The sequence below is a fragment of the Mus musculus genome, chromosome 4 (genome assembly GCF_000001635.26).
Source record: "Mus musculus strain C57BL/6J chromosome 4, GRCm38.p6 C57BL/6J".
Lineage (NCBI taxonomy): Eukaryota > Metazoa > Chordata > Mammalia > Rodentia > Muridae > Mus > Mus musculus.
Genome location: NC_000070.6, coordinates 147,850,797 through 147,871,563, shown reverse-complemented (window position 1 = coordinate 147,871,563; position 20,767 = coordinate 147,850,797). Strand labels below are relative to the sequence as shown.

The 20,767-nt window shown below is 47.1% G+C and overlaps 2 protein-coding genes across 6 annotated transcripts; one reads left to right on the top strand and one right to left on the bottom strand.

The window, feature by feature from the left end:
• Window positions 1-1,205: 1,205 nt before the first annotated feature.
• On the bottom strand, window positions 1,206-2,585 carry Fv1 (Friend virus susceptibility 1). Its single transcript, NM_010244.3, has one exon. It carries the CDS (start codon window positions 2,583-2,585, stop codon window positions 1,206-1,208), a length of 1,380 nt encoding a protein of 459 aa, NP_034374.2.
• A 259-nt stretch (window positions 2,586-2,844) lies between these two features.
• Window positions 2,845-10,786, top strand: Miip (migration and invasion inhibitory protein). Of its 5 annotated transcripts, none has more exons than NM_001025365.2 (10): window positions 2,845-3,195; window positions 5,145-5,329; window positions 5,550-5,909; window positions 6,294-6,375; window positions 8,428-8,536; window positions 8,615-8,667; window positions 8,997-9,126; window positions 9,222-9,318; window positions 10,073-10,210; window positions 10,479-10,786. In NM_001025365.2, the coding sequence occupies exons 2-10, from the start codon at window positions 5,207-5,209 to the stop codon at window positions 10,548-10,550; spliced, it is 1,164 nt and encodes a 387-aa protein (NP_001020536.2). In that variant the 5' UTR covers window positions 2,845-3,195; window positions 5,145-5,206; the 3' UTR covers window positions 10,551-10,786. The 5 variants fall into 5 exon arrangements, 3 of the variants coding, with proteins under 3 accessions (NP_001020536.2, XP_006539014.1, NP_001361633.1); NM_001374704.1 differs by having other exon boundaries at window positions 3,048-3,195; window positions 10,551-10,773; XM_006538951.4 differs by lacking the exon at window positions 5,145-5,329 and having other exon boundaries at window positions 2,880-3,195; window positions 10,551-10,773.
• Window positions 10,787-20,767: the final 9,981 nt, after the last annotated feature.

Sequence of the window (20,767 nt, the reverse complement as noted above, 5' to 3'; positions counted from 1 at the left end):
AATCCAAAACAACTTAAGCTTAAGTGTGAGACTATAACTATCTAGTCTTCAATTCCATCAGAGACATCAGAAGGATAAATATTGCCTGAGTGTGCAGGAAGCACAGGCAAGCATCTTCCAAGGCTACAGAGAAGACAAATAGCTGTCTGACAGTTCCCCAGAATTGTCTAGATAATGTTGGAGCATCCATCTTCAACCTTCTGGCAGTATACCTGACAGGCATATTTGTGAAGCAAGGCATATGAAGGACTTGTGTACCCTGTCTTGGCAGAGTTAGGCAGTCGACTTCGCCTGCATTTCAATTCGCCCATTTTGGACAGCATCCTATCTGCAGAGAGAATAAGGCATTTTCTTTGCCCAGTGGCAACTTGCTACATTAGAATCCATCTCCTAACGGAGATTCTTCAATGCTTATCCTTCCTTTTCCAAGTCGAATGGGGTGCTGCCAGGAGCTGACATGTCTCAATGTCAAAAAGGCCTTAAATTAATAAAAACACCTTTAAATGCCATTTTCTGTGGCCTCCGAGGTTTTTGAAGACCATCTATCTACTCATAGCATATGTGAACAATCAAATGTTGCTTTATATTATCAGTTCGACTTAGTTCGACCAGTCCGGTAACTCAAACTCCCCCCCCCCCCCCCCCCGCCAGTAATTGGTTATCACCAGTTTTATTTAACCGATAGTTTCAAACTGGGGAGTAAGGTTTATAAGAAAGGCTGGAGTACGTGAGGATCGGCTCACCTTGGAGCAATCGGATCTTGGGAAACAGAATTTAGCTTTTGACTACAAGCAGCACCAGACCAACCCAACCCCCTACAGCTAGCTGCCTGTAGTGCTGATGACATTAACATTTAGAGTCCATAGCTGAGTGGAAACAAGGACACCAGTAATCTGCACAGCACTTTCTAGCACTAGGAATGCCAGCCAGCAGGAAGCCTTCATTGAGCACAGTCCATGCCTTACTCCCCTGCGTCCTAGGTTCAAGGCACTGTGATGTTGTCAGCGTTGGGATCTTACAATCTAGCTCCTGTTTGCAACCAACCAGTGGCAATAGTCTTCTCGGGTTTGTGGCGCATCAGGGGTATCATAGGAAGGTAACCCACCTCTGGCTCTAAAATCTATGTTGAAAGAAAGCAAAAAATCATCTCTGTCCTCTGTCTCCACTGCGGGGGGGGGGGGGGGCTCCTCCTGATTTTAAGCTCTTTAACTGTTGCTTTGATGTTTCCAGGGAGAGAGAGAGAGAACCCCCACAGAGCCTACAGAAGTCAAGCCAGCTGCTGTTGGCTTTAAACTTAATTCTATTAGATCATGCAACTGAGCAGCCACGCTCCCCACTGTTATGTCCTTTATACAGAGGAGGCTAAATACAAAGCTCTTCCAAGTCTCTCTAGTTTCCCGGACAAAAGTTATCCTCATAGCTCTCGTGATGGGTACATCTTCCGGGCCCCTCCACTGTGGACAAGTAGCTTTTACACAAAGCCACTCTATCATTCCAAGTTCCCTAAGCCTTTCAATCCCATCCTCAATAGAATACCACTCCAGGGTGTCAGGCGACTGCAGCTCTCTTGTAGTAGGCCATCTCTGGACCCATGCTTCAGCCAACCAATCAAACAAACTCTTCACACCATTATCTTCAACAGTGCGGGCTATGACATTAAACTCACTATCAAGGCTCAAAGGACCTAAACTGAGAAATTCAATCTGATCCAGTATTGTGAGCCTCCCACCATTATCCCACACCCTTAAAATCCATTTCCTAGCATGTTCCTTTGCCTTTTGGCGATTTGAGTGAGCAAGTGAATTGAGTTCATGATTAGTATGGCGGTGTTTCTGACTTGTAAGGTCAGACAGAGACTTGGGTCTGGTGACAGGTTCAGAAGTAACTAAGGATGTTGAAGACTGGATCTGAGGGGCATCTGCTTTGTCCTGCTGGGTGCGTTCTTTAGACAAGGCATAACCACTTTCCTCAGACAAGGATGGAGAGGCCAAGACAGTGGGCAACTCAGCTTCCTCAGACCCTTCAGAATCTATGTCCTCCCACACATCTCCATCCCAGGTTACCGGATCCCATTCTTTACCAATCAGTGCCCTCACCTTATCTGCAGACACTTTCCGGGCAGGCTGACACATGACCTGGGATTGCACATCAGCTAACCTCACAATGAGGGCTTCAGTCTGTTTTTCCCCAACTTCAATCCTGTGGCGGTAGGAAAGAAGAGTCTCCCCCAGGACACACTTAGAAGCCTTTAGATCATTTATGTGCATTCGGAGCTGGGAAATTTCATCTCTGAATTGGTCCCTTTCCTTTGTTACTTTATCCAGAAATGCCAGAAGCAGCTCGCCAACTGCGTCATAGTCCCTAATCTTGCAGAAATGTTCAAAAGTATGGTACACAGAGTCATTAAGTTCCTTACCGCTCGAAAAGGATGAATCGGGGAGATCGGCCACATTTATCTTCTGCAGCAGCTCACGCCATGGGTTAACAGTGTCATTATCCGGAGAGTCATTATCCGGAGAGTCCTCGGCAAGTTCAGGTTTGAAGAGCCAGCTCGAGAAACCAGCAAGCGCACGTGGGAAATTCATCTTCAGACTTTTGTTTCCCTAGAACTCGGCTACTGCGTCCTACAAGCCTCGGATCCAAATTCCAGTTCGTCCCTGGCAAAAGCACTCTGGGGAGTTGCTAGTGTGGGGTCCGCGTGAAAAGGTCAAAGTTGCCGGAGTCTCTAGCCCCACCTATCCACTGCCATTAGAGACTTTACATCCGGAAATTGCGTAACCGAGTACTACTGACCAACCAGAGCCTGTCCTCAATTTGAATTGGTAGAATTAGCATTAACAGTTAACCAATCAGCAATGAGGTCCCATTAGCCCCTCCTTTCCATATTGAAACTGCCGCTTCCGGATGCGAAGAAACAAATATAAGGCGTCCTGGCACTGTCAATTGGCCGAGCAGGACAGCGGCGGAGGCCCCGCCCCAGCCTTAGCCAATTAGGACAACCACTGGAGGTTCCGCCCCTGCTGGAGGCGGATTCCCCGGCTGCTGGGAATCTGGGCTTTCGGGCGGAGAGCGTTGGCGTCCTTTTATCCATGGCAGCCGCTGATCTCGGGACCACAGAGGCGTGCCTTCGTCCCGCTAGACCGGTAGAGAAGGGGCAAGCGCCTAGGCCCCGGTGTGCACCCTGCCTGAGTGCGCGTGAGTGAGATGCTGGGGTCTTCTCTGCTCGCCCCCTGCAGCCTGCTCCGAAACCCAAGTCTCCAGGGGCCTGTAGGGTGGCAGGGCTGGGAAGGATAGGGGGGTCTGATTCGGCTGGAGGAGTCTGGGCTGGGGTTGTAAGAGAAGTGGGAAGTGCTTCTTTATATTGCAGACATCTCTTCCAGAAGCAAAAGAAAGTGTCTGGAGAGACGGCTCAGTGCTCTTAACCACTGAGTTCAATTCCCAGCAACCACATGGTGGCTCACAACCATCAGTAATGGAATCCTACGCCTTCTTCTGGTGTGTCCGAACAAATAAATAAATCTTTGAGAAAGAGAGAGAGAGAGAGAGAGAGAGAGAGAGAGAGCCCCTGAGTATAATTTTTGAGGACCAAAGCTGGCCGGAGAAGGGGTGGGGGTGGGGTTTGTGTCCCAGTCAGGGCCATGCTTTCCTCCGTGCAGACCCTTCATAGGGAGTCATGTGTCAACAAAGGTTTATTTGCCCCAGAGCACAGCCAACAGAACAGAGAAACGATTCCACCCAAGTGTGGCTGGGTGAACCAAGGAGTGTACGTATTGGGGTCATGACCCAAAGGCAGCTACATCACTGACAGTCCCACCGAGCACGGGTTCTGATCCACCCCCGCGCAGCTTTCAGGCAGCTCCATCTGAGAATGCTCTCCCCTGGACATAGTTTAAATCAACCTTGTGGAGGGAGCTCTAGGAATTTGCAGCCTTCTGAAGAGATTCTCTCCTCCCACCATCAGGGAGAAGTTTGAAAGTCAGGGGAAGTAGCCACTGCACAACAAGCAGGAACCTACATTTTGGTTCAAACCCTGCTTTTGACATTTAGTAGCTGTGTGACCTTGGGATATACATGCAAATTAAAGAAAGGAAGAAAGAAAGAAAGAAAAGCAAAGAAATGAATTGACCAGGAGAAGACTTGTGGCAGAGAAAAAGGCTTAATGCTTCCAGTTCTGGGTTCAGTGCCAGCTCCAGATAGTATGAGACCCCGACTTAGAGCGTTTCTCCCTGGAAGGTAAAGCCCCTAGACGTTCCCCAAGCTTGTTTTCCCTGATCTCTAAAAATGCAGCCAGAAAAAAGCTCTTTGTTCTCTATAGCCAGCAAAAAGCCTTTTTGTTTCTATACTTTACAACCAGAGATGCCTACCTTCCTGTGCCAATGACACGGAGATAAAAATTCAGAAAGAACTCACTCCCCACTCCTGCCTTGTAAATTTCACCAAGGACACCCGGAAGAGAACTCCTCCCAACTCTTCCTAACTCCTCCCAACTCTCCTCCCAACTCCTCCCAACTCTTCCTAACTCCTCCTAACTCTTCCTAACTCCTCCCAACTCTCCTCCCAACTCCTCCCAACTCTTCCTAACTCCTCCCAACTCTCCTCCCAACTCTTCCTAACTCCTATCAACTCTCCTCCCAACTCCTCCCAATTCCTCAGCTAGCTGTTAAAAGCCCCCTAACTGTCACCACTCAGGGTCGAACTCCCCTGCCCTGCACAATAGCACAAGTCATTAAGCTTTAAATTAGCATGCTGCACTAGTCTTTTCTATATGATAAAGGAGTCAGATTAATATTAAAAATAAGTTCTTATATGTGTGGGTATAGGGCAAGCACATGCCCTGACCCATGAATGTATGGAGGTAAGAAGACAATTCATGAGAGTCAGTTCTCTCTACTCTGTAGGCCCTGGGAATTGAACTCAGATCGTCAAGCTTGGCAGCAAGCACCTTTATCTATTGAGACGTCTCACAGGCCCCAGGAATTAGATTACATAGGGAAGGCCCAGTGGGAGTTGTCGTCTCTTGGCAGGCAAGGAAGCAGAGAGGATAATAAGTAAACAGGGTGAGGCTGCAGGGTGATGATCTTAATCTAGGCCTGTGTGGCAGGGTTCCTCCCTCATTTTTCTTGTCATTGCTGTTTTGACTTCAGGTGGAACCTAGGGTCAGCACCTCTGCAGCCCAGAGACAGTGACATTACTGTGAGAAGCCCGCATGCCCAATATGGCAGAGACTAAAGACCCCGTTCGGCTTCGGCTGCTTAGCCTGGAGCTCCTGAAGCAGCTTTGGGCTGGGCACGAAGCCATGTGTCGGTCGGTGGTGAGAGCAGCATCAGGGGTAGGTGGCTAAACTTGGTAATGCCCAGGTGTCGAGGAAAGACAGTTTATGCTGTGATGCACCCATTTCATTGACGGTGCAAAACTGAGGCCTTGGGAGGAAGGGACTGGGTTGGGATACCCCAAAGCCACAGCAGGGTAAATTACAAGGTCCACAGCAAGCCAGAGTGCCTGGGCATTGGCTGGGCTGCTGCCTGGGTAACCTGACCTGTTTCTTACAGTCAAACTTGGATTGTAGCAGCAACAACTTAGAGATGCCACTGTCCCAAGAGACTTCTTCCGCTTCCTCAGTGGCCCCCAGCTCACAGGACAAAAGACACATGTTGGACCCACTGGACAGTCGTCGAGATGACACGTTTGATGTGGCCTGGTATGTCAAGTTCAACTCCAGGATGGACTCTTTCCTACCTGCCACAGGCCAACACCAGGAGCCCCAGGAAGAACTACGGCCCCCCTCAGTACCCTTGCTAGCCACTCAGGGTCTGAAGGGGCCAGTGTCTTTGGGAGGACCAAAAGGTCTGGGACCTGACAAGACACAGGTCCCAAGGTCCATCCTGTCACGACTAAGCAAGCCATCTAAGGTAACTTAAGTAGTTCCTGGAAATCATGGGGAGCCTCAGTTTCCCTGTCTGACAGATTGTCCCTAGAAAGTGTCCCTTTGGGGGGTGGGGGTGGGGTTGGGGCTTCTAGAAGGTCCAGTGTGATGTTATCATTGCTATCAGTTCTTAGTCAGCACTTTGTGAAGAAGGAGGCAAGTCTTATTGTACAGGTAGAGAGACAGGCCTGGAGCCCAGGTCTGTTCAAAGCCACACCTAAAGTGGGTCCAAACTGACCTTCTCGTTTCTGAGTTCCCCAGCTGAGGCTGGCACCGAGCTGGAGTCTTAAGTCATGACAAGGCATGGTGTCGCTCTGTAATGGGACCTCTGGGCCAAACCTTCTGATCTAACCTTTGTCTACTTCCTCAGCCCAGAGTGACCTCCCAGGAGTCTGCAGTGCCTGAGAGCAGCTGGCACTCTAGGCCATACCTAGGCTATGATTGGATTGCAGGTGAGGGGAGGGGTTACAGGCGATGGGTGGGCATTCAAGTGAGGGAGGGGTGGGGTTGGACTAATCTCAGCCTGGACCCAAGGAAGGTGAATGGATGAGCTAGTGAACTGTGACTGCTGGCCTATAGTAGAGCATTTACAGCAGCCAGGTCCCCGAGCCACACTAACAGAAGCATCTCATCTCTTCTGCTCCTCTGGTTCCTCGGGGGCTCCTGTCGTCTTTCTAGCCTCTTCTGCTTCGTCTCTGAAAACTGAGTGTTAGGATGCATGCGGCAGAAATGATGCCATTTTAGCTTTTAATTTTAACCATTCGTATATGTGTGAGTTTGCCTGTATATATGTCTGTCCATCATGCACATACCTAGTGTCTGTGGAGGCCACAAGGGTGTGGGGGAGGCTGGAATTGGAGTTACAGGGGTGGGGGGAGGTGTGGTGGGGGGAGGGGTTGTGAGCCATAGGGTATGGGTGCTGGGAGGTGAGTCCCTGCAAAAGCAGCCAGTGTTCTTTTCTTGTTAGTTTGTATTCACTGGGTCTCTCTGAATATTCCTGGCTGGCCTGGATCTCCATCCATACACCAGGCAGCCCTAGAACTCAGAGATCCGCCTCCTGCCCCGCCTCCTGAGAGCTGGGATCAAAGGCATGTGCTATCACTCCAGCCCTACCTTAGTCTCTTCTTAGTAACTTTTTTTTTTTTTTTTTTTTTTTTTGGTTTTTTGAGACAGGGTTTCTCTGTATAGCCCTGGCTGTCCTGGAACTCACTTTGTAGACCAGGCTGGCCTCCAACTCAGAAATCCACCTGCCTCTGCCTCCCAAGTGCTGGGATTAAAGGCGTGCACCACCACACCCGGCTTCTTAGTAACTTTTGTTGAGTGTCCTGAAACTCCCTATGCAGAATAGCCTTCCTTGACAGCACAGGGATCCCCAAGACTCTGCCTCCCAACTGCTAAGATTATAAGTGTTTCACCCCACTTAAAAATTTTTTGCTCACCAAAACATAGAATAAAATGGAATTTTGGCAGGATCAGTCCAACACCCATAACCAAGGTCCTGGTTTCCACCCCATCCTCAGTGCAGCCCCTCTTCCTGTCTCTGTAAATGGCAGCCTCGTGAACCTAGGGAGTCAAGCTGTGCCTTGGGCTCGGCCTTGACTTTGTCTCCCTTTTACATATTCCATGTACCTATGGCTAGTACAGTCTCTAGAACTTCCTTAGTACCTTTCTGGAATTTACAGCTTCTCTCGCTGTCTCTGCTTTCTCTCACCTCTTCAGCCTCAAAGAGGAATCCTGTAAAAACGTCTCTGACCTTGTCCCTGAATCCTCTCAGCCTCTGGGCTCCATTCCCTCTATCCTGACCCCTCACTGTGATCTGGCCATGGTCTCAGCCTGACTGTTCCTCACATGCCAAGCTCCCGACTGTTCGGGGCTTTCACACCTTCACCTACTGGGGTATCCTTTCGATTTGTCCCTGTGGCTCCCTAGATTTCGTCTCTGGTCAACTTCTAGACCTCCCTTGTAATGTCCACTCTGTGACATGCAGCCGCCTGCCTCTGGCCTCCAGCCTCCCTGAAGGTGTCTCTATTCAGTATTGTATCACAGAGTTCCTTGGTGACTAACTCCTCTTTCACCTCTTTAGAATGTGGCTTCCTCAGAGAGGGAACCTTGTCTAGCCTCCCACTCTTTCTCCAGCTAATAAGTAAGCCAGGGTCCTGCATATATAATCTCTGCACTGGGAAGTTGAGACCAAAGTGTCGAGTTGGAGGCCAGCCTGGGTTACATGGGAACTTGTCTGTAGAACAGAAGTAAGCATGGAGACGTGGGCCTTGAATCTCATCACTCCAGAGGCATATCCAGTTCAGTTACATACGTACTTTCTCTAAACAAAGTAACTAAGACGAGTGTGTGACCCCGGTTAAGGACTCTGTGGGAATCCAGTCTGTGGACTGCTGACTACAGCAAGGCAGGCTGGTGCACAAACAGAGCTGGCACTAACAGAGGGTGTAGAGTCTGAGGGGCAAGGTGATTCAACTCACCCACTGCTGCTTTGCCCACCCCAGGGTCCCTGGACAATAGCTCTCCAGTCACTAGTGAGCCCGAGGCCTTCTTCTCTATGCTGCAGAGGTTTCGAGAAAACAACAAAGAGGATTGTGTTTGCAACTCCCCTGAGTAAGCAGGGGTTCATGGGGCCTGTCCAGGGATTGGGGGAATCCGTCACTCATCCTGCTCTTCTCTCCCCAACCCCAGAGCTGTGTTCCCAGGCCTGCAAGAGAGCAGCGGTGTGGAAGAGGACCACGAGTGTGAGTGTCCACTTCCACCAGGTCGCGCTCTGAGCTGTGGACTCAGGAATGGCAGCCTGGTATCTAAGCATTGTGGGATGCACCCTGGCTTAGGGCTTTGACGGCCTTTGGTTCTGTCCATTGAACCCACCTCTCTCCAGAAGCTGCCCCTGGGAGGACATTTCTCCCTGACCTTTCATGTGGAACCAAGACTTTGGGAGGGAAGATGCTGGGAACAGAGGGGCTGGCTCCTCAGTGGACAGCCTGGCTTGTGAACTAGGGACAGCCCTGGGCTCTGGAAACAAATCCCCTAGTTTAGGGGGAGCTGTGGTATCTCATGGGCCTCACAGGTATGTACTGTTACCGTATCAACCGCCGGCTGTTTCCTGAGCCTGTGGATCCAGGCGCCCCTTGCCGTCTGTGTGGGATACCCCGGGATGAGAAGGGCCCCGGAACTCTGGTGGAGCCAGTGCAAGTCAGGTGAGTGTCAATAACGTTGGGATTCCTGGGGGTCCCAGTGGATGGGGTGCAGAGTGTGACCCTTGCTGATTTTGGTGCTGTGCCCTCTTACACAGGGTGAGCATCCCCCTATCCATCATGGACCCTCCACACCAGTATCGAATTCACAGAAGGAAGAGCTTTGATGCATCTGACACTCTAGCTTTGCCTCGGGTAAGCTTCCTGCCCTAAGAGGTTAGAGGCAGCTGGGGCCAGGGTCCTGAGCTAGCCTTAGGAAGAGAGCTTGCTCTAAGGATATTGAATGCTAGCAGGTTTTGGCTGGTGAAGTCCTCAGTCCCTGGGCAGGTGTGGTACCTTTTCCCTACATGGTGCCTAAGATGGGTATCTACATGAGACCCAATCACTGAGCTCTTGGGTGCCACATGTGTAGCCCTTCGGAGGGCTGTTCTCCAGAGCCACAGCAGTCACTATCTTACCTCACCCACACACGGGACGTGGAGGCAGAGGAGGGTTGGTGGGAGAGATGGATCTGCATCCAGACCTTTAGTTTTCCATTGTGTGTCTCATATCCTAGTCAGGATGGGAGTCAAAGGGTGTCCTACCTAAACCTGGTGGAGGACAAAGTAGCTGCAATTGTGAGAAGAGGAGAAAGACCCCTTGGCTCCCCTATACAGTGGGAGTAAAGGGACCATTGTCAGTATTGGGGTCTCGTGGGTAGCTTAGTGAAGTCATGCAACTTAGGGGTTCAAGGCCAAGTCCAACATGGAAAGGATTCCATTAATATCCCCATCTTCTCCTCCCTCTTGGGGAGGGTTGTGGTGGCCAGGTCAACACAAACTGAGTTTGGGGTGACCTAGGGTAAACCCGTGGGTAAACACAGCTTCCGCCCCAGGGAGGGGATCATGATGGCTCAAGGAGTTTTCTATAGTAGTGTATGACAGATGCCTTTAACATTGGCTTTCCACAGCACTGTCTGCTGGGCTGGGACATCCTCCCTCCAAAGTCAGAGAAAACGTCTGTCCCCAAGAGCCTGGACCTCTGGTCCTCCGTGTCCTATGGAGCAGGGCAGCGTCGGGATCTGTCAGCCACTAGCCCACCCTGTCAGGTAGGGTCTAGGGTGTGTCCCAACCTGGGGTGGGAAAGTGTCCAGGTGGGACAGATCCTATTGAGATGGGGAGCCCAGGCTCTGACAAAGGTGTCCCATGTAACTTTGACACTCCTTGACACCTGCTCCAGTCTCGCCAGGAAAGGAGCCTGCCTCCAAGTTGCAGGAGGAGGAGAGGCTATTACTGCATCTCACTTATCCCTGGGGAACCTCACAATCTTTTCCTATTCATCTGTCCCCTAGTAGCTCCCAACTACTCTCCTTCCAGGCCTTGCCAGCACAGGTCACACCACCTCTCTGGTCAGAGCCCCAGGTTGCCCAGCTCTGTCCCTCCCACTAGAAGCCCAGAGGACAGACGGCCCAGAAGACAACAGTATTCTACCAGTGCCAACAGCCTCCCCTGAGGAGAAGCCCCTGAGAGCTGGAAGTGGAGAAGATGGAGGTGGCTCAGCTGTCTCTCCTCCATTGTCCCCTCTGTTTACTGAGATACTGAAAGTGGGAAATGGGGTGCAGAGGGGAGGGAGTGCTCTGAGTAGCGTGCTAATAAAGCTCAGGGTCCTACACTTCCTGTCTCCATGTAAGCCTCTCTTTTTTTTTTTTTTTTTTAATTTATTTATTTATTATATGTAAGGACACTGTAGCTGTCTTCAGACACTCCAGAAGAGGGAGTCAGATCTCATTACAGATGGTTGTGAGCCACCATGTGGTTGCTGGGATTTGAACTCCGGACCTTCGGAAGAGCAGTCAGGTGCTCTTACCCACTGAGCCATCTCACCAGCCCTGTAAGCCTCTCTTTTCTGATGGTTCTCTTGAGGTCCTGGTGTCCTAAACTCATCGTCTCACTTTGCCTGACAGAGACATTGGGAATCTGGTGGTCACACTGGGAGTGTGGCTTTTTTGTGTATTCTCTACCGTATGATCTCACAAAGCCCAGGCTAGCCTGGCAGTCACAATGTAGCCAAGGCTGTCCTTGAACTTCTGATCCTTCTGCATCTACCTCTTGAGTATGGAATATGGGCATGTGCCACTGGACCCTACTCAGATCGATAGCTTTTACTGTAGCTCTCAGATCTAGATAGATGACTGTCTACCAGACCGATGGGTCCCCAAAGCAGGCTAGAACCAAGGTCAGTGTCAAAGTATCTTAGGCCTGGGGAGATGGCTCAGTGGGTAAGGATCCTTGCTATGTACACATGCCCAGGAGTGGTGGTGGCGCACGCCTTTAATCCCAGCACTCGGGAGGCAGAGGCAGGTGAATTTCTGAGTTTGAGGCCAGCCTGGTCTAGAGAGTGAATTCCAGGACAGCCAGGGCTACACAGAGAAACTCTGTCTCGAAAAACCAAAAAAAAAAAAAAAAGCTTAACGCACACATTGGAAGAACACACATTGAAAGAACAACAAAACCCTATAGGTGGAACAACATTATGAACTAACCAGTACCCCGGAGCTCTTGACTCTAGCTGTATATGTATCAAAAGATGGCCTAGTCGGCCATCACTGGAAAGAGAGGCCCATTGGACACGCAAACTTTATATGCCCCAGTACAGGGGAACGCCAGGGCCAAAAAGGGGGAGTGGGTGGGTAGGGGAGTGGGGGTGGGTGGGTATGGGGGACTTTTGGTATAGCATTGGAAATGTAAATGAGCTAAATACCTAATAAAAAATGGAAAAAAAAAAAAGAAAGAACAACAAAGAAACCCCCTACCTCAAATTGTAAGGTATGGACCCACACCCAGTGTGGTCTTCAGGATTTCATTGGCATGTCATGGCATGTGTGCACCTGTCTCCACACATATACACTGTCTCAGCATGGGACTCACTGAAAAATATGTCTCACATTGAATGAGCTTTCTCCTTGATCTCAGTGGAAGGTCTCTCTCTCTCTCTCTCTCTCTCTCTCTCTCTCTCTCTCTCTCTCTCTCTCTCTCTCTCTCTCTCTCTCTCTCTCTCTCTCTCTCTCTTGTTCTTTTGAAACAGTGTTTCTCTGTATAGCCCTGGCTGTCCTGGAACTCATTTTGTAGACCAGGCTGGCCTCAAACTCAGAAATATGCCTGCCTCTGTCTCTCAAGTGCTGGGATTAAAGGCATGCGCCACCACTGCCGGCTGAAGGGTTCTCTTGAGGTCCCTTGTATCTTTGTGCTCATTTCTGGGCCCAGCTCTAGAAACTTGGTGACCCAGAACCCTAAGAAGGAAATATTAGGAAACTGACAGCCAAGAACCTCATAAGAAACAGATTTGGCAGGTGTTTCTCCCATGCTTTGTATACTTTAGTTTGCATAATATTAAATTTGAGCTTTGACACGTGAGAGATAGCTAGGCAGTTAAGAGCACATACTACATTGGTGGTTTGAATAAACATGTAGTCTCTGGGATGTGAAAGCTTAGTCTCTGTGAAGGTGTGGCCTTGGAGGAATAACGTCACTGAATGCGAGATGTGGGAGTTTAAAGACTCACTCTTCTGAATACATTTACTCAGTAGCCTCTTTGTGGCTCTGGATATGAGCCCTCAGCTTCTAGCTCAGCTGCCATGCTGCCATGCTGTGCCCTTCACTGCGGGCTTTAACCTTCAGGAACCATAGAAAAACCTTCCTTCTCTCAGTTGCCTTGGTCATGCTGTTTTACCATAGTAGTGGAAAAATAACTAAGACACTTCTACACCAGAGGGCTGGCATTGGATCACCCATATCCAGTGGTACACAGATGCCTGGAACTCTAGCTGCAGGGGACCCAATACACCTCTCTTCCCTCTTTAGACACTTTTGTACCTGTGTGCACAAACACAGGTTTTTGGTTTTTTTTTTTTTTTAATTTAAAGTTCCAGTTTCAGGCTGGAGAAATGGCACAGCATTTGGCTTTGGTTGCCCTTTGAGAGATCCCAGGTTTAATTCCCAGCACCCACATGGTATCTCATAATCTTTTGTAACTCTAGTTTCAGGAAATTTGATGGTCTCTTCTGACCTTCATGGGCGCAAGCATGCACAAGATGCACAGGGAGACATACATGCAGGCTAAACACCCACACATTTAAAACAAAACAAAAAAACCATCTATTTTCTTTTTTTAATGCCACATTCATAGATCAAAACAGAACAAACGGGAACTTGAACCATTTGTAGGCATTTCCCTTTTTTGTGTGTCCTGTTGTTTGAGACAACAAAGAGGGCCTGGATCTTACCAGGTTGGCTTCAAAGTTACATCAATCCTGAAACCTTAGCCTCTGGGTCCAAAGAGTGGAGGTGTGTACCCCTTTGCAAATGCTAAGCATGTTGGGTTTTTTGTTGTTGTTTTTTGTTTTTTAATTTAAAGTTTTCAGCTTAGAGGATGATATCGTCCTGTGACTCCAGCTTACGAAGCTGTGAAAATGGTTTTCCTAACTTTGATGCCCTAAGGGTTAGTCAGTCAGTAAGCCATGTCCTCTTGCACTAAAAAGTTTATGCCCTGAATCTATGATGTAATATGTCAGAATTTTCTTAATAATTTTATTTTTTTGGAAGAAAGCAAGTTTATTAAGTGTACTTCTAGAGACAGAAGGCTGGGTAAACTTTTTTCTTTCAGAACTTCTTTTGTTTTTGAAGGTTGAATAATATCCCATATTCTGTTTAAGCACCTTTCTTCATTCTCTCATTGTTTCCTTTTTTTAAAATAAGAAGCCAGCATTGGCCTTAACGTTGTGATCCTCCTGCCTCAACCTCTCCAGTGCTGGGATTACAGAGGTGGGTGGGTGCCACTTCACCAGATGACTTCTAGTTTTTGTTTGTTTGTGTGTTTGTTTTTTTCTGTCTATTTACCACATTGTTGTGTCCGGCCAGCGGTTCACATGTCTGGGTTCTGTTCTGGGAAGGCATTTTGGAATCTGGAAGAGAAGAGGGAGCTAGGCGGCGCGAGAGAAATATGAAACCAAGACAGTCATTCTGATCAAGGTTCAAATTTAATGTCAGCAAACATGCTTTATAAAGAAGAGGGGAGGCTCATCTCTACCCATGCAAAGTTTCTTTGAAGTAGATAGGTCAGCCTTTTAGTGGGAACTCTCGAAGATAACAGTTAGGTGCTAACTCCGGAAAATCTTGGAAGAGAACCAGTTACACCTCAGGCAGGTTGGGCCTCAGGCAGGTAGTGGCACATCAAAGGAGCAGCACAGCAGGTGGCTCCGCTTAAGAGGTGGATGGTCACAGCCAGCCTTGCTAGGCTGGAAGGAGGTAACACCACATGGGAAATCAAGTGTTTTTGTTTTGTTGTTGTTTTTTTGTTTGTTTGTTTGTTTTTCGGGACAGGGTTTCTCTGTGTAGTCCTGGCTGTCCTGGAACTCACTCTGTAGACCAGGCTGGCCTCGAACTCAGAAATCCACCGGCCTCTGCCCCCCAAATGCTGAAACCTAGGAGCTGTTTGGTTCGAGTGACCTCATTGGCCCTTATTTGGCTTTATAAATTATTTATATATGTGTTGGGGTGTGAGCATGCACATGCCCCAGACCTAGTGTAGAAATAGAGAAAAGTTTATATATGGGTCTTACAGACACTCACCTGAGCTCATCAGGGTTAGCAGCAACCGACTTTCCCTACTGAGACAATTCTCTGGTATTTGTGGTTCTGTTCAGTCCTAAGTATAAGCTAATACATTCTAGGGCTGGAGAGGTGGCTCAGCGGGTAACAGTACTGGCTACTCTTCCAGAGGTCCCGAGTTCAATTCCCAGCAACCACATGGTGGCTCACAACCATTTCTAATGGGATCTGATGCCCTCTTCTGATGTGTCTGAAGAGAGTGACAGTGTACTTTTATATATAAAATAAATACATCTTTGAAAAAACAAAACGAAAAAAATGAATACATTCTGTAAAAAAAGTAGCAGAATATATTGTCATTAGCAAATAAGATTTAATATCCAAATTGTCCTGTTTTCTTCCATTTTGGTGTGACAATATGTTTACAATCTGAAAAGATAATATTTTACTGATGATTACATCTTATTTGAGGATCAGTGAGATGGCTCAGTGGGAAATGTCTGTGGGTTGTAAAGGTAGCAAGCTGACCTTGATCATTATATAAAAAATGGCCAAAGTAGACTCACAAAGTTGTCTTCCAATCTGCACTTATCTGTCATGGCCTAAAACCCTGTAATTGTAGGACCCCAAATTTAGGGACCCCGCTCTAATCCAGGAACAGGAAGCACCCACGAACACAAGAATCCTCTCTTGTTGCAAGACGCATGAGGTTTATTTGGCAGAGCTCTGGGTCGACACGTACCTCGCGCAGGAGGCAGGGGAGTTGACCACGAGACTCGGAAGCTAGGGGCTTTTAAAGAAGCAAAAGGTTGGGAGTACAAGGAATTTTGACAAAAGACACGGGATTGATTCATTAACAGAAAGATTACATGTCAGCAGAAAAGGGGCATCAGAGCTTTGTTCCAGTGGGCTTGGGACTTATCTAACAACCAGTTGATTTATATGACTTCACTCGGCGCCAAGGGGTAATGGAGAGACAGGAGGTTCCAGCCAGATGGTGGGGACTTTAGATAAGATGGCCTTGCCTGTCCCCGGATTGAGGGGTGATTCCAGCCAGATGGTGTTAGCTTAGATAATGTAGCCCCATTTGTCCTTGAATACCTTTTCATCTTTACAGCCAAGATGTTCTTAGGAATGCTTTAACAACAGCCCCGCCTTGGCCTGCCTGGGGGCTATTCTGCTTTGTTCTCAGTCCCAGATCCCGGCCGTGGGCTCCTAAACAAGTTACAAAATCTCCCTTCATAATAACACACACAAACACACACACCAGAAATGTTTCTATTTAAATTACTTTCATTGCTGTTACAACATCTATGCCCTATAGATACTTCCCTTAGAAGTCACTCTTTGGGGGGCTGGTGAGATGGCTCAGCAGTTAAGAGCGGTAGACTGCTCTTCCAAAGGTCCTGAGTTCAAATCCCAGCAACCACATGGTGGCTCACAACCATCTGTAATGAGATCTGATGCCCTCTTCTGGAGTGTCTGAAGACAGCTACAGTGTACTTACAAATAATAAATAAATATTAAATTAAAAAAAAAAGAAGTCACTCTTTGAAGATGCAGTGCCAAAACATAACTAATGGGGACATGAAGAAACACGGAGTATCAAATAATATTCACATCGCCATGGCAACTGAGCTCTAGTGTGAGATGTGCAGTTGATTGCTCATTATTCCACTTTGTTACATCTCTGACAGATGAGGGATTTAATGTTTTTGATATTCTTTTCTATTAATCATTTAAATTAACATTTTTAAATGTGTTGACAAAACCGTAAATGTTAGGGTTACATCTTCTACCATTGGACATGTACTCAGGAGGCTGACACATGAAAATAAAAAGAGTTCAAATGTAGCCTTGCCTAATGACTGGCATCCAAATCAGGCTGTATAGCAAGCATCATCTCTAGGGATTTTGTGAAAATCTGAAAACTAAAACCAAGAACAACCACACACCACCCTTCACAAACACCCTTACTTGGAAAGTATGAGTATACACAGTCTGATATTTAAATAAACAATAGACCACATAGATCATCAGGATCCTTTACATTGCAGGAAAAGGAATACAGATCACCAAGTTAAAATGCAAAACAAGGCCGGGCGTGGTGGTGCACGCCTTTAATCCCAGCACTCGGGAGGCAGAGGCAGGCAGATTTCTGAGTTCGAGACCAGCCTGGTCTACAAAGTGAGTTCCAGGACAGCCAGGACTATAAAGAGAAACCCTGTCTCTTAAAACCACAAAAAAACAAACAAACAAACAAACAAAAAAAGCAAAACAAGATGCCTAGGATCTGGAGCTGAGATGAAAAGATGGACCATCTAGAAACTGCCATATCCGGGGATCCATCCCATAATCAGCTTCCAAACGCTGACACCATTGCATACACTAGCAAGATTTTGCTAAAAGGACCCAGATATGGCTGTCTCTTGTGAGACTATGCCGGGGCCTGGCAAACACAGAAGTGGATGCTCACAGTCAGCTATTGGATGGACCACAGGGCCCCCAATGGAGGAGCTAGGGAAAGTACTTAAGGAGCTAAAGGGATCTGCAACCCTACAGGTGGAACAACAATAGGAACTAACCAATACCCCACCCCCACCCCCAGCTCGTGTCTCTAGCTGCATATGAATCAGAAGATGGCCTAGTTGGCCATCAGTGGAAAGAGAGGCCCATTGGTCGTGCAAACTTTATATGCCTCAGTACAGGGGAACGCCAGGGCCAAGAAGTGGAAGTGGGTGGGTAGGGGAGTGGGTGGGGGAGCGTGTGGGGGACTTTTGGGATAGCATTGGAAATGTAAATGAAATAAATACCCAATAAAAAATATGAAAAAAAAAGATGCCTAGGATCCTCAGAACATATATAACAATGGCTTAATGAAGTTCTGTACATGAATTAACCTCACACACATTAAACTTTTTTTAAAAAGATTTATTTATTTATTTATTTATTTATTTATTTATTTATTTATTTATTTATTTATTTATTATATGTAAGTACACTGTGACACTCCAGAAGAGGGAGTCAGATCTCGTTACGGATGGTTGTGAGCCACCATGTGGTTGCTGGGATTTGAACTCCAGACCTTCGGAAGAGCAGTCGGGTGCTCTTACCCACTGAGCCATCTCACCAGCCCCTAAACTTTAATATCTACTTCAAATATTTGAAAATACAAACTCCCATCACAGTTGGTGATCCCCTCCATGGCACTAAGTGAACATGGCAAACAGCGTCCTTCCTTCAAGGGTATGAAGAAAAAGAGATGAAAGATTTCTTTTTCCTTAAATTGAAGACTTTTGCTGTCTAACATCTTTATAAAAAAATTTAAATGAACAGGGTTTTTCTTAGTTCTTTGCTACTTCCTGACATCAAGATGAAAATATTTACAGGTCTAGAGACATAGCTGAGTAGTGAAGACAAGTTTATGGCCGTGCTAAGGTCAGGTTTTTGACAATTTTCTGTAATTCTTGCTACAAGAAGATTCGAGGGTTGAATTTTGGGAAGTAGCAGTCACATGCACACAGACAGACAGACATAGTGACATCACATAATTAAAATTTAACAGGGGCTTAGATTTGGCTCAGTATTTAGGAACATTGACTGCTTTTCCAGCGGACCTGGGTTCAAATCCTAATACCCACATGGCAGCTCTCAACTGTCTGTCATTCCAGGATCTGACACTCTCATACAGACTAAATACAAATTTAAAATGGAAACAAATTGTTAAACACAAATTATTACTGCAAAGTGTTTTTCTTCTTTTTTTTTTTTTGTAAGATTTTTAACGAGAACAAGGAAGTCCCCATTGTTTTTGTTTTTGAGATTTATTTATTATTATACATAAGTACACTGTAGCTGACTTCAGACGTACCAGAAGAGGGCATCAAATCTCATTACATGTGGTTGCTGGGATCTGAACTCAGGACTTTCCAAAGAGCAGTCAGTGCTCTTACCCACTGAGCCATCTTGCCAGCCCTGCAAAGTGCTTTTCTTGTACAAACATCCATTCGTGTAATTCAGGTGTTGAGGCATCTGAAGGCCTACCTGCAGAGGTTTTCTTCATCATGAAGTGGTTCATGTGACAGAAACCCACGATGTAGGATTGAAGTCAGAGAAACCATTCCTTCTCAGTTGCTTCTTTCATTTGGTAAGACTTAGGAAACGCCCTGCTGGAGGTAATATGTCACTTGGAGTAACCTTGAGAATTTACATCTATGCACCAGTTTTTAGTTCCCAGTCTCTGTTTCGAGCTCAGGTTTGAATGTGGCCTCTGAGCTTCCTGCTTTAGCTGCCAGTGTGACACTTGGGATGCCGCTTTCTTGGTGATTCCATATCCCTCTGGAACACTAAGCCAAATTAACCTCTTTTAAGTTTCCTTAGACATTGTGGGTTATCACAGCAGTAGAAAAGGCTCTGATACACACCCACAAAGTGTCACACTTGGATGTATTATTTCATGTAATAAAGAGAATTGTGAAATCTAACAAAGTTAACTAATTGTTTAAATTACTTTTGTTTTTTGCAAGTGCTTGAATAGTTTGTTGACACTTGTTAGATTTTTTTCCTCCAGAATAAATAATCTTGTGTAATTGAATGTGCATTGGCTAAAGGCCTTACCTTTATAGTCATACATACCCTTCAGTATGAGTTTCTTTCAGGTCCTCAAAGACTACTGGAATATGCCACGGTTCTAAACGATCAATACATACTACAGGTTGTACTCTTGTATAAAGATATCACAAAGTGCAAAATATTACCACACTGATATTAGTGGAGTTTCTCTGTGGTATGACTTTTCTCATGATAGCTAAGACTACTGCTATACGAAAAGGCTTTGCCACAGTCAGGCAAATGGATGGAACTTGAGGATATCATCGTCAGTGAGGTAACCCAGCCCCAAAAGGACACGCATGGTATGTACTCAGTTATAAGTGGATGTTAGACATAAAATACAGGTACTGTGTTACACTCCACAGACCCAAAGAAGCTGAACAGTTAGGAAGCCCCAAGCAAGGAAGCTTCGATCTCACTTACAAGGGAGAAAAAAATAGTCATAAGAGACAAATGGAAGGAGGGAACTGGGAGGGAGGGACATGGGGAGGGGACTACAGGATTCAGGATCAAGTGTGGGGAAGGACAGGAGGTATGGCTAGATGGCCATGAAAATGAATGGAAATCTTCAACTGATGGGGGTGAGGAGGTGGGGGTCAACTCCAGGACTAGATAGAGACCCGAAATAAGGGAGGCTCCCAAGAATCAATGTGAGTCATCTTAGCCATGACTTACTACATTAGAGATATGGAACCTGAAGGGGCCACCTCCTGTAGCTAGGCAGGAACTGCAGTTGAGCGATTGAGACACCAACCCACTCACAAAATTCTTAACCCCACATTTATCCTTTCTACAAGTAATGTAGGCACAGGGGAGGGAGCAGACACTGAGGGAATGGCCAACCAATAAGTGGCCCAACTTGAAGCCCATCCCATGGGCAAGCACCGGTCCCGAACACTATTAATGATACTCTGTTATACTTGCAGACAGGAGTCTAGCATGGTTGTCTTTTGTGAGGCTCCACACAGGAGCTGACTCAGACAGATGCATACACCTGCAGCCAAACAATGAATGGAGCTTGAGGACTCTTATGGAAAAATAGGAGGAAGAATTACAGCCCCTAAGGGAATAGGAAGGCCACAGAAATACTAACAATATCAACTAATATGGACACGTGGGGCTCTCAGAGAATGAACCATCAACTGAAGAACATACATGGGTTGGAACTAGGCCTCCATGCTCATATATAGCAGATATGCAGCTTGACCTTCATGTGGGTTGTGAACAACTGAACAGGACAGGGGTTGGGGGTGGGGCTATCCCAAAAGCTGTTGCTCAGAGCAGGGCTGCCTTGCCTGGACTTGGCGGGAGTGGAAGTGCAGAGATTTGAAGTACCAAGGTTGGGGGCATACCCAGGGTGACCCCATCTGCTCAGAGGGAAGGGGAAGGGGGGCAATAATTGTGGGAGGGGGTTACCAGGAGGGGGGAAATGAGCAGGATGTAAAGTG